Source organism: Triticum dicoccoides, chromosome 3A (genome assembly GCF_002162155.2).
Source record: "Triticum dicoccoides isolate Atlit2015 ecotype Zavitan chromosome 3A, WEW_v2.0, whole genome shotgun sequence".
Lineage (NCBI taxonomy): Eukaryota > Viridiplantae > Streptophyta > Magnoliopsida > Poales > Poaceae > Triticum > Triticum dicoccoides.
In genome coordinates, this window is record NC_041384.1 from 1,400,844 (window position 1) to 1,414,900 (window position 14,057).

General features: G+C 42.1%; 1 protein-coding gene across 1 annotated transcript; it reads right to left on the reverse strand.

The window, feature by feature from the left end:
- Nucleotides 1-4,538: 4,538 nt before the first annotated feature.
- Nucleotides 4,539-7,626, reverse strand: LOC119266573 (probable glycosyltransferase At3g07620). The gene is made up of 7 exons (XM_037547805.1): nt 7,295-7,626; nt 6,830-6,946; nt 6,548-6,586; nt 6,385-6,474; nt 6,164-6,294; nt 5,661-6,009; nt 4,539-5,508 (listed from the first exon to the last, which is right to left on the reverse strand). The coding sequence occupies exons 1-7, from the start codon at nt 7,547-7,549 to the stop codon at nt 4,831-4,833; spliced, it is 1,659 nt and encodes a 552-aa protein (XP_037403702.1). The 5' UTR covers nt 7,550-7,626; the 3' UTR covers nt 4,539-4,830.
- Nucleotides 7,627-14,057: the final 6,431 nt, after the last annotated feature.

Consider the following 14,057-nt stretch of genomic DNA (forward strand, 5'->3'; position numbering starts at 1 on the left):
TATAGCAACTAGTATAGTTCATTGCCCCCAGCCCGACACATCGAATGATATCATGTGAGAGATGCTTACTTCTTTTTCAATTGTTCCTCGCACTATAGAATGACAGTAAGGCATATGTGCTAAACAGCTTGCTTTTTTGGTGTATGATTGGTTTTAAAGAAAAAGACGCATTATTGCCATGTGGTGGTTTCAAATAGTTTGGCCATTGCTTATCTGTTGTGCTCCCTCTTTTAGATATAGTCCACAAAGATTCACCTTTAACCAATAATTAGACCGATGGTACAAAATATTAATCAATTGGAATACAACAAAAAAAAATTGTCATGACTTGATATTATTGATATAATCTTTGGTTAAAGTTAAATCTCAAAACATATGGGCACCAAGTACTCCCTCCGTTCCTAAATGTAAGTCTTTCTAGAGATTTCACTATGAACCACATACGGATGTATATAGCTGCATTTTAAAGTTTAGATTCATTCATTTTGCTCCGTATGTGGTCCATAGTGGAATCTCTCCAAAGACTTACATTTAGGAACGGAGGGAGTATATATTTAGAAAAGAGATGTACGAAGCATCCAACATTCCCCGACGGTAATATGGTCGAATTGACATGCGATGTGCTTGGATCTTGAGTAGTTGCCGTGCATCGGTGCCCAGTGAGGTTGGCGCTCATGCAAATCTCCCTCCTTGTCTAAGTCAAACATAACAGGTTACTCCACAAAATAAGTTGAGCACAACCAAAAAAAATTATGGGAGAAGAAAACAACAGATTCTATCGAGTACACAGCTCAACCAAATGCACCCCACTCTCGTCCCAATGCAACCACACTAGCCCATCCAACCTTATCGCATATATACAGCTGCAGATGTGTGTTCCTTTATTCGTTCCTTCACTGTAGGATAAGATGTGCATCTTTGATGAGGTCGAGCTTTCTCCTCTACCTTTTGCACAAGTCTAATACCTTATATTTTTCCATGTTTTTTTTTTGCGAAAAGACCTAAGAAAAATAGGTTCACAATTTTGGTTGCCAAAGCGTTCTTCCTCCTGGATCTAACAGCGACACGTCGTTAGCATAGCTTGTTGTCACCTCTATGGCTCCGCTTGTGCGGAGTAAATTTTGGGAAACCCAAGAGCTTGTAGAAGCAGTAGCTAGGGAGTCATCGATGTAGACAAAGATGCTGGCGCCCGTGATCATTGAAGCAAATCGCCTCCCTAGTGAAGAAAAAAAATCACTGATAAGGGCATGTAGAAACTCTGAAGATCGACCATGGGCCGGTTGGATCCAGATGGACCCATTGAAAACCTAAACCAACTGGATCTTGAAAGACCTGCTGGAGAAATGGCTCCACATGCCCTCCATTTTGCGGAAAGCTTGATGTGTTTGTTATATGGTTCAATAATCGGTGGAGAACCTCTACTCCTAAACAGGGAGTTGGTAGCCCGGTATCCAGGTTTATTTTCGCCTCACCGGTTTATTTTCGCTTCACCTCCAACCACCTTCTCCCACTACATTTTTCTCCCTCATTAAAAAAAACAAATCCCATAAAATGGGAGATCTTCCTTCATGCTTGCTTTGGCAGATGCTGATTTAATTCAATCACGTAAATAATAGGTAATTCAGAATTCAGAAATCACACAATATATGTGAAATCATCTTGCTAAAAGATAGACATCAAGTTTTCTCAATAACCTTCCAAAACAAAATCAGATAGTCAAAAACAAATCGCTAATCCCGCGCGCCATGTCATTTATTATTATCATTATCGGTACAATTAATTGATAATCACAATTTTCGTAATACAACAATGTGCAATCACGGACGGTAATCAATCTTTGGTGACAATGTATTTCACGTATGGCAATCAATCTCTTTTATCATAAAGCAATCAGTTCATGTCAATCACTGATTTTTTCCAAACAAAATCAGATATTTCTCAACAACATATCGCTAATTCCGCGCACTATGTCATTTATTATTATCGTTATCTCTACAATTGATTGATAATCACAACTTTCCTAATACAACCATGTGCAATCACGAATGGTAATCAATCTTTGGTAACATTGTATTTCACGTACGGTAATCAATCTCTTTTATCGTAACGCAATCAATTCGTGTTAATCACAGATTTTCCAAAACAAAATTATATATTTCTCAATAAGATATCGCTAATCCCTTGCACTATGATATTTATTATTTTCATTAGCTCTACAATTGATTGATATGCGCAACTTTCCTAATACAACAATGTGCAATCATGGACAGTAATCAATCTGGATAACATTGTATTTCACGTACGGTAATCAATCTCTTATATCATAACACAATCAATTCATGTCAATCACGGACGGTGTGCTTCTCTTTCTTATCGTGATTTATTTCTGCCTTTTCTACGCCCTAAAAATCTCTCCCTGCTTTCTACTCTCTCTGTAAACTAATATAAGAGCGTTTAGATCACTATTTTAGTAATCTAAACACTTTTATATTAGTTTACGGAGGAAGTAGATTTCCTCTTGGATCCCGGCTCACGATCTTGTCGCCGTACTCCCCCACGCGTTGTCTTCACTAGCTCTCCCAACCTGACAGTAGCGCCACCCAAGGACAGCCCAGCTCGCCACCGTCAAGTAATCAACCGTGTCACAACGACTAGCCGACTACACACACAGAGGAGCAGGAAGAGTACGGTAAATAAAAATCCCGAATTTGGAAAATAATAATAATGAATGACAAAAAAAGTAAATTTGAAATAAAATTCATGAATTTAAAAAATGTTCATGAATTCGGAAAAAACATACAATTCCTAAAAAACACAAATTTGAGAAAATGTTCATGGTTCTGGAAAAAATTGCGGGTTTAATTTTTTTATTTATTTAAAATATATTTTTCCAAATTTCTAAAATGTTCACATTTAAAAAAAAGTTATTATCTAAGTAGTGAAAACTGGAAAACGAATAAGAATAAATAAACTAAAGTTTTTATCATTTATGCCACTATTTGTGTCCCACTACTCAGTTTTGCCATTAGAAGTTACAACTACTCAAAAATGCCATTGATTCGTGAGATGCTTGCTCAAAAATGCCATTAGATATCTCAATAATGCCATCATTCCGTTAGATGTTTGCTAAAAAATGCCATTAGACATTGTTATTTTCACGTGAAACCCGTTGACCATGTTATATGACAAAAATAAGCCTAGACCAACATGTCAATTCTCTCTATTTCACAATGATAAGTGTGGTCCCACTTGTCAGGAGTAACCAAGCGAATAATTTTACCGGAAAAGGAGAACGCTGTTCGGAACAAGTGGGCCTCACGCTTTATTGTAGTGAGATAGAGGGAGAACTGGCATATTGGTTCATAGGTATTTATGTCATTATAACATGGCAAAAGAGATTTAAGATCACAATAATGGTGCCCAGTAGCATTTTTGAGCATGTGTCTAACGAAGCGATGGCATTTTTAAGCAGTTGAAATTCCTAGTGGTAAAACTGAGTAGTGAGACACGACAAATGGCATAAATGAGAAAAAAACCAAAGAATAAAAATGAATAGAACACCGGCCTATAAAACGATGGAACTTTCTAAATGGTTCCCAAAACCCGTGCAATAAACCTATGTGGGTCGACCCACATTGGAACTCCGTTAGGGGAATGTGAGCGCCCCATACAGGATGGCTACTTTTAGGCGCATAAGATCATATAAAACTACGATGTCTATATCTCCAACAGTATTTGTTGAGTTGCATATATAAATGAATTGCAGTATTGTTTGAGGTCACTTAAATGTTGAGGGAACATACAAGAAACCAGGACATATCAACCCTTAACAAATGAAGCAGTCTCAGTTCCTGAATTTTAGTATTGTTTGCAAATGACAGTGTCTCAAGAAACAGAAAAAAAAAAACTCCTCCAAACAAAAGAAACTACAGAACATATCAAAAGGGAGGCCAAAAAATCCAAATTGATAAATGCATTCTTCTACAGCATGTCCAAAAAACAGGAAAAGAAATCTCCAATCAAAAGAAACGGACATTTTTATATCTTTGTTCCTGAACCGTGCTGTGCTCAGATGAATTGTAATCTACTCCCTCCGTAAACTAATATAAGAGCGTTTAGAATACAAAAGTAGTAATCTAAACGCTCCTATATTAGTTTAGAGGAAGTATTATAGAACAATAGCAAAAAAATAATGTTAGCCCAAATGAAGATAATCAAATTTTGGTTAGGCGGCCTTAGGCCCAGTTTAAAGTTGTTGTGCTGGACTGTGAAATTTAGTGGATCTTTCTACTGCTTCAAGTAAAAGGAGAGATCTTCACCTAGACGAATCACTTCCAACAAACTACTAACAAACCGTTGAACATCCATCCAAAATGTGCAGTCACTACTTCCATTTTACAAGAACAAAATGTGCAATCAAGAGTGACTGTCATTGTTCACCTCAACAACAGCAAAAAATGTTTTCCCAGCTAGTGTGGATGCAAACCGGTCCCTTGTCTCACCGTGAAAGAGAGAAACTTTAGAGCTAATGCACAATGTCAAGGTCAAGGTCATATGCCAGGACCAATTATCATATCAGTAACAATGTCAAGGTCATATGTCTCTGTCTGTGTTAGGTGATTCGACCCATGCACATGTAAATGTTCTGTCGCCACATTCAGTAATTTCCTCTCCTTTTTTCTTTGCAAAGCAGAAGATATGAGGTTACAATTAGAATACTACTAGCGTCCTATCGGGGTCAGGTTACATCACCTCCTTCCATTTGCTTCCTTCAGACTAGAGACCGTACCTAAGTAAAGGCTGATGATGGCTATAGCTAGTGCTACACTGCTACTGCTCTACTTGGTGCACCCTGCTGAACCAAACCGAGTGCAGGATCATGTGGAAGATGTCGTACTTGACGGGCTTCGTGTGCCACAGAAAGTGCCTCTGCACCTTCTTCACATTGGACCTCATGGTTATGTACCTGCTCTCCGGGATCGCCAGCAGGATCTCCTTCAGCCTGGGCACGTCTTTCTCTGCCACCACCACGGAGAACGCACTCCAGTCAAGCGCGTCGTCGAACGGGAGCACAAAGTTGTCGGCGATGATCACCGGGACGCACTCGTAGTAGATCGCCTCCACGATCCGCGGGCTGTTCACCTCGTACCCCATTGGACAGATGCAGTACTTGCTCGACTTCATGTGCTTGGCATAGTTCATCCGCCGAGTGATTTGGCGTGGGATCCGGGTGTATATCCGCATGTCCGCGTCCTTGCCTCCCCAGTGCTTGACAAGGACGGGCCGAACACGGCCATGCATCTGCCCTGCAAAGAAGGCCAGGATAGATCTCTCTGCCGCTGGCTTTCCACCGATATCTCTCACAGGTCTCCTTGCAGACTTGAGGTATGTTTCTGGAAGGGACACGTCTCTTCCGCGGATGAAAACTCCTTCTGAAACATCTGCGTTACAGAGAGCTTTGATGGTGTTTTTCCGCAGTTCGTCATGTAATTTGGTCGTATAAGGTCCCTGCAAAAAAGACCTCAAGTCAGTATTTACAGAATACAGTTTTGTATGCAAGCATCTGTTTTACAACAATTGACTAAAACACAGTGTACAATTTGTGTCATGACCAATGGTTACTCAAATATTCAAATATGCAGGTAGGCGAAGAAACATACCCAGTCATGGCAAGCGACGAAAAAATGATCAGCGCCTTTCGTCCTATTCCAATGCGGAAACTTAGCAGAGATCATATCTATGTAGTTTTTCACAAATATAGAAAGTGGATCGAGCGTATTTGATCCAGGCACATAAAGAGTATGCTCCAGCTGTCGAGCGCTATACGGCAGATAGAACAGGTGCGCTCTGTTTGGATCCCTGACAACAAAATTCTGATCTGCCTCCATAAGTTTCATAAACCACCCCTCGGACGCATAAATGCCTTTCAACTCTGGAGAATGAAAAATGGGTTTTGCTCCATCATGGTATATGAAAACCTTAAGAAGCCTCTCCATCAGTTCATAACTCCTACAAGCATAAGTTGAAAGTAATTTAATAAAACCATCTACTGAACTGAAGAAAATTAAACACTATTTCATTTTACGGGCAAAATGACAGAACGAGAAAGTTGCCTACATAGAACTGGACAGTTAGATAATATGAAGGCAAACCAGCGCCTTACCTCCTAAAGACAGATATGTTCCTGAACAGAGGTGCATACAAATCAGGGTCACCAACTACCAATGGCGCATCGGCAATCTCTTTCTTTGCATATCTAAGCTCTTCATCTGCCTTTGTTGACCAAAGCGGTATCTGCTAAATCGACAAATATTTTTACCATGTTGACTCCAGATGCCGAATATAGAAATTGTACCACACGAGGGGTAAATCCCTAACCCTAACCTCTGGCCTTGGAGGCGGTTCTGCATTTCCACTCTCGTCAAGGTCTTCGCTGACGTCAGACCTCCTTGTAGGAGGACCACTGGAAATGGGCTTCACAATAGCAAAGGTTAAAATTAGAAGTTTCAATTGCTAAAAAAAAGTCTACCCAGCACTAGATATGTACCTCCTGGAGAAAAGGGGCCGATTCCTTCAGTGGATTTTCCTAGCGAATCAGTAACCTTTAATTAGAGGCTGTAATAAGACATACGGATATTCTACGCGTATAAAAAACATAGCACAGCATGGAAACCTTCCTATTGTACATCAGCATATGTATATCCAACAGAATACGGTATATAAACCTATGCATAAGTGTAACTGGACAACGCGGAGCACGACAAAACCAGCACTGTCTCGTCTTACCCTAATAAGAGAAGCAAAAGTTTGCAGAGAGAAATACAAATACCTTCATATCGGGATGCTCGGGTTCCTCTGCTGACCCATCATCAAAATTCTCTGCCGGCGAGGGCACTGGCGCCGAAAACATGGAAAGGGCCAGTGAAATCTTAGATGGCAAACCAGCCTGCGAAACAAAACAGGCGCATTTTGCGCTCTTAGATCCATCCAATTGTATCACATTCACCTATCCCACATATATGTTCAGTTCAATTCACCCAAAGTCCAGCATTGCAGTGATGCTGCATTTCAGCTCATAATTAAAGATTATATGTTTAGAACGCACAAATGTTCAGCAAGAGTTATGCAGGTAACATAAACCAGATTTGACTGCATTTCAATTTCAACCGAGAACAGTAACGGCAGTCAGCATTTCAACCGAGAAGTCATAATTTCAGATATGTGCTTTTTGCAATCTGCATCATGGACTTGGGGAGTACAAAATTAATCTCTGCGACGGAAGCTCGGCACGCACCTTGGCCTTGAGGGGAGGGGGCGGCGGCAGCGAGGGGGCGTCGTCCGGGGAGCGCCCCGCCGCGGCGGCACGGGGCTCCTCGCGGGGCCTGGGGTGGAGGCGGGCGCCAGCTACGAGCAAGGCGCGGCCGGGGACCTCGGTGGTCGGAGCAGCCAGAAGCAGAGCCGCGGCCGCCGCGAGCACGGTGACGGCGGCGCAGGCGAGGACCACGCGGCGCCGGGTGAGGAGACGGCGCAGCAGAGAAGGGTGCGGCATTTCGGGGGCGGTGGTCGCCGGGGACGCGGCGGCGGAGGCGGAGTTGACTAGAGGCCTCCCGGGGGCCGGTGGCCGGTGATGGTGATGCGTGGGGTAGTCCACGGCAGCGGTGGGCGAGGAATTGACGGATTTGCCCCCAGTGACACTGACACATTGCCCATTTCCCATCCTCCTCTTGCAAGAATTATTACTGGTAGCTAAAGAATCCTCCTTTTTTACAAGGAAGGATATGATTAATATTTGTGTGGATATTGTGATTTCATTACCTTATATAGAATAAGAGAATCATATCTTAGATCTGCCAATTTAATTTGTCATTAGAGAATCTTCAGCATTCCCTCAAAAAAAAAGAGAAAATCTTCAACATTATGGATAGCCCGCCCCAAAAACCGACTCTAACTCTTGCAATGGCCCAATTTATCATATGCATCATTTTTTTTATTTGAGTAAATTATTTATACATGGGGCGCATTTATTATTAGTGTGATGCTTTTTCCCATCGTCTTGCCATGTCGTGTTGCTGCTGATCACTGTTCCGCCCTGCATCAACTATATATTCATGCTCCCACTGATGCTAGCAACGGAGTGAATCTTGGATCGCGCCTCATGTCCATGCAGCGCACGCAAATGCAGAGACATGATACACTCTCGGTCTCGGAAGGAGCAAGGATGTAGGCATGGAGGAGCTTTTCCGTAGTCGACTAAAGGAGCAACAATGTTGCCATCTCGGGTATCAGAGGGCATCGGATTTGGGGTGCTTACAAAGGTTTGAGCCTTTGGGAGCACTCGATAGTGGTAGTGAGGGAATGAGGGGGTCGGAGAAGTGGGTGGGATAATCGCAAAGGTTTAGGAGGGGCCGAAGAGGTACGCAGCCTATTTGCAAAGGTTTAGGAGCAATCAGCGGTGCCGAGGGAGTCCAGAAGTGGAGAAACCGTCCAATGGAGGAGAAGGAAATGACACGCTCTAGAATTATTCATCCACGCTACCGACTCGAGAAGGAGGAATGGGGGGAGAGACCCTTGTACTAGGCCTCTACATTTTTGTTGCTGCCTAGTTATAATAAAGGCTCGAGTAGGGTCCCAGCTGGAATGAGATTTTTGGCCTCAACCTCCAAAAATCATTTAGGCCCTATGAAGGCTAAGGCCAAGGAGAACATTATCCAAGAGAGCAGCAAAGTATTTGGAGATGGAATTCCTTGCGTTCCGTAGCCATCGGACATGTAGGCGATGGATGCAAACAAATATGGCATAACTATCAGTAATTTGGATCAAAGCACTGATCACATCGATCTTAAACTTCACACAAAAATGTACTATGTAATTTGTCTTATTCTTTTTGTTTATATGTATCACGTGGATGAAGATTTTCTGCATTAGGGTTTGTAAATTCGCACTACATCTATCAGAGTGGACTATGATCAAAATTTATAGGACGCTTTCTCAAATATGTAAAAGCTGAATTTGTGCTAGTTTTAGTACACGGCAGCGGTGGTCGAGGGAGATTGGCAGGTCCCCCCCCCCCCGGCACATCTATCAAAGCATGCCCACCTTTCCCAGCACGGTGCCGCGTCCTCGAAGATGTTGAGCTCCCAGCGAAGCCAACTCCTGAGGCTCTTCTAGTTGCAGAATACCCCTGGTTTTGAGCTTCTCTACAGCATCCATCCACACCTAAAGGCGCAGGCAGCCAGTCTCCTTCTCCATCCTCACCTCCTCATCAATCCCATCAATAAGCATGGAGGGATCAAACAGCGAGGCCACGGAGTCCACGTCCCATGTGTACTCCGGCACTCCCTCCAAGCAGACTCGCACTTTGAACAGCAGCCTCACCGGGGAGGCACGCCGGAACATTGCCCCATTTAACAAAAAAATCACCAACTTTTACCCCTTTTAAAAAAATTGGTTGTCGATAGTTTTTTTTGGCAGTTCTTTTGCCGGAAAAAGCATCGATGGAGCCATGTCTAGTACGATGCAACACCTGAAAGAAATTTGGTAAAGAAGAATGAAGTGGAAGCAATGAACAATTAGTTGTGTGACATGAAGAAGGAGGTATGCATGTTGAACCGCGATTGTGTGAAAGGAAAAACCCATCTCTAGCTAATAAGCCATTCTACAAGTTGGGTGTGGAGGGGGGAGCGAGAAGGAAAAGTACAACATGATATGCCACATGCGCCTAGCGATAAAGACCCAACTACATGATAGATCGATGAATGGGATAATATAACTGACAGAACACTCATAAAATGGGGTAACCCGGATGAATATTTGTTACATGGCGTAAAAATTGCAATCCACTCTTCATCAATCATGCAATTGTATACAAGGATTGATGTTTGCCCCATGACATGCCAAACTCAGCTTCCAATATGCCTCTATTGTACTCGATCAAAACTTCACTTTCGTGAATCTATTCCATATTGATTGCCAGTCACAGAATGACATGGCTTACCGTGCTCAGGATGATAGCGAAAGGATAACTAGGTCCCTAACTGGATTATCATAACGAACAATGAGTAATTAAAGGGTTATTCAATATAATCTACAGTATGCACCAAAAAGACATGGAAGAACATTTAATAATGTTTTGATTCTTAAAATAGTATGTCTCATATTTTGAAACAGATGGAGTACCATGTAGCTTGTCATGTGATGGTCATGCATGATGTGCCACTAATCCTTAGCAGCTGCCTCAAATTTCTCGTACCATGCCTCGGGATGAGAATGACTTAAAACAAACCCATTGCATTCATTCCCTGCTCGATGGCTCCAATATTACATGCAAAGTGGTAGGTGCACCGCAGAGAGAGAAAATGGTGAGAGGTAAAGATCAATAAACCGCTCACTCCCACAATTTCATATAAGGTCTCTGATGCAACACATCAAGACTACACTTCAACCATGCCCGTCATCTATCACAAGTGTTCTCTACCATCTCTTTTGGACCCTCAAAAGCTAGCACGTATTATATTTGTGAGGAGAGCTCAGGATGCACCAAGTGTGTCATAGAATTGTAGACATGTGAATGTATTAGCATCCACATAAGTTAAGTCTATGACACAAATTAATCACGATGTATCATTGCAAATCATGGATAGTATGTAGGATTGGGAGACATGGAGAATTGCAAGATGCATTGATTGTAGATGATATGTGGCACTAACAGAGTGTTGGGGGATCATGATTGGAAACAAGCCAACGAGGTTCGGTTGGGCTTTGCAAGTAATCATCTAGCGACTTGGCTCCCCAACACAATAGCTGGGTAGGGTAGCGTAGATTTCCCGTTTAGCAAATCTGTGGGTTTGCACCATTTTTTCTATACAATTGAACAATACCTACTACCATAAGTTCTTTGTCCTCTTTCGAGGAAATAACATCACTACTATCATCTCTCGCCTCCTCACTTGCTCTAAGATTATTCACACATGTGTAGTTGTGCCCAAAATCATGAGAGTTCACTTTTTTTCCTGGCATACACACATATATGGCTCAATGTACATGTCATAGCCAGGCATCTGATGTATATATATCTAGCTATGACATGTTTGGTTGGGGCACCATGCATGCGCTAAGGTCTCCACACAAGTGAAGAAAGAGGTGCGTACATATACGTCACGATCGTCAGAAAAATTCGTCTCTACCTAATAAGTCATTCTACATGTTGGGGTGGGGGCGAGAAGGAAAATTACGACATGACATGCCATGTGTGCCTGTCGATAGAGACCCAACCACATGATATGTCACTGTTAAATGGAGTAAACATTGAAATTCACACTACATCAGTCATGCCTCAAATTTTTGGTACCATGCATGCCTCGGACCAGAATGACTTAAAACAGACCCATTGCATTCATTCCCTGCTCGATGGCTCTAAGATTACATGAAAAGTGGTAGGTGCACCACAACGAGAAAAATAATGACAAGTAAAGATGAATAAACCGCTCACTTCCGCAGTTTCATATATGGTCTTTGATGCAACACATCAAGACTACACTTCAACGTGTTCGCTATCTATCACAACCTTTCTCTACCATCTCTTTAGGACCCTCAGAAGTTAGAACATGTTATACTTGTGACCAAAGCTCAAGATGCACCAAGTGTGGCATATAGTGTAGACATGTGAATGTATTAGCATCCACATAAGTTAAGTCTATGGTACAAATTAATCATGACATGCCGTCGCAAATCATGGATACTATGTAGGATTGGGAGACATGGAGAACCGCAACATGCATTGATTGTAGATGATATGTCGCACTAACAGAGTGCTATGGGCTCATGATTGGAAACGAGCCAACAAGGTTCAATTAGGCTTTGCAGATAATCAACCACCGACTTGGCTCTCCCAATACAATAGTTGGCTAGCCTAATCATGTTCCGCAAAACTAACTGGGTAGGGCAGCTTAAATCTTCCATTCAGCAAATTTGTGGGTTTTCAAAATTTTGTGATACAAACCTGCCCTAAGTTATCTATCCTCTTTCGAGGACATACCATCACTCACATGCTCTAGGATTACTCGCACATGTGTATTTTTGCCCAAAATCACGAGAGCTTAGATCTTTTCTCTTTCTTTCTGGCATTCAAGATCACACTTCTCTCATTTCTCTTCTCGAAATCTTAGATATGAAACTAAACCTAGCTTGGTTTGGACTTGAGGCATGCAGCTCGTCAAGAACCGAGGTGGTAGAAGACACCCAGAGGGGTTGCTAAATACGATGAAATGCAAGAGAATTAGTTGTTCTGATGCATGAATATACAAACACCATAAGATCTAATTACTGGTCGACATTGTTAACGAATCAACAAAATTGTTTTTCTTGTGGCCAGCTTTGAAGCCAATGTATAGTCATGAATGAGTGCATGTAGCAATAAGATTCATTCACTAAATTTGTGGTTTAGCACAAGGGAAACTAGCGTTTCCCTAGCACAATCATTCAGTACAAACTCAACACTACCTTCTACCATAACTTCTCAGTCCGCTTCCAATGAAACACTAACACTAACAGGCCAATCCCCCTCCCCCAACGTGCTCTAAGATTACTCATGTTGAGTATAGGTGTGCCAAAATAATGAAGAGTTATTATCATGAACAGGATCACACTCGTATCTTATTTAATCAATCCGTCGATGTATATAGTGATTTAGTGATAGACAGTTATTCAACAAAATTTCTTTATGGTTGCCTTTGAAGTCGATGTATATAGTCATAGAATGAGGGCGTGTAATAATCAATTTTCCATCCATTAAGTTTAATTTGTGGGTTTAATATTATTATATAGAAATTCACAACTACCCACATAAATTCTCAGTCCTCTTGTAAGGACATACTAACGCTAAGAGGCCACTTCATTTTCCACCTTCTCACATGCTCTAAGGATACTTAGAAAGTGGGTATGTGTTCCGTAGCAGGAGAAAGTTATGAGGGCTATAATTGTTCATAAGTTTCTTGTTCGCACAAGCAAAGATCACACTCATATCTCACTCAATATATACCCCGCTTGCTTCTCTGGTTTCTCTCATTAGAACCCTATGAAGCTAGCATGCAGCATACACGTGTGGAGGCCTTAGCTTATGGAGCACTAGCCATACATGTCTTAGATATATATAGTTGCACTTTCAGACAAACAGAAAAAAGATGACACACATGTCATTGGCCATGAGACATGTAGGCTTTGGAGGCATCAAGAATTTCAAGGTGCATGCTAACACAACCGACCGAGGTTCGAGAAAGGCATGTTGCTGGTGCGGGTGTTGTCAATGTAACGATGTGCGCCCACCCTACCGTGTTCCACGGTCACTCGTTGTTAACCTTAGTGCAACTAGGTATGGCACCCATGGAAGCACATAAATGATACCATGGCCAACTCCGCAGGCTATTACCACCTTGTTGGGGAGCTAAGCCAAGAGGGCGGCCTATGCTCTGTGGCATGCCCAAACCCTTCACCTCCAGCGAGACGCCAACGGGACCATTGATATACTCTCTTCTAAAGGTATATAGATTGATACTCCCGGTTGTGCAGCATGGCTAGGTTGTTCACGAAGACCGACAAGGATCGCTGTAAGACACCGCCCATCTGATTCTGCACTCGGCTTGGGTTAGCAGGGCCAATCAAGTATTCTGCACGGTGGTCTTTATTTAGTCAAAAGGAAGGGACCTTCAAAAAGGCACTAACCTGATCTTGAATACTAGTCTGCTTGTAACTGTATCGTTGTATTCCTTGTTCCTTGAAAAGGAAAATGGACTTGTGTTCTCCAGACTTTAGTTTTTTTTTTTTTTTTTTTGCGGGTCAAGACTTGAGTATTTGACGGTTGGCCATTGACATGTGCAGAGGCGGAATCGACTAATGGCGGCATTATTAATTACTACTACTGATCTGGTTATTGGTCCTGACATTATTGCCTCAACAGTGTCGCGAGTTGGTAGAAAACAAAAATTACCACTAGAAGCGCCAAGATTTCCATGTCTGGGCCTAATGTCTTGTGTGCTTGTCTAATAAACATCTCATTCAAAATA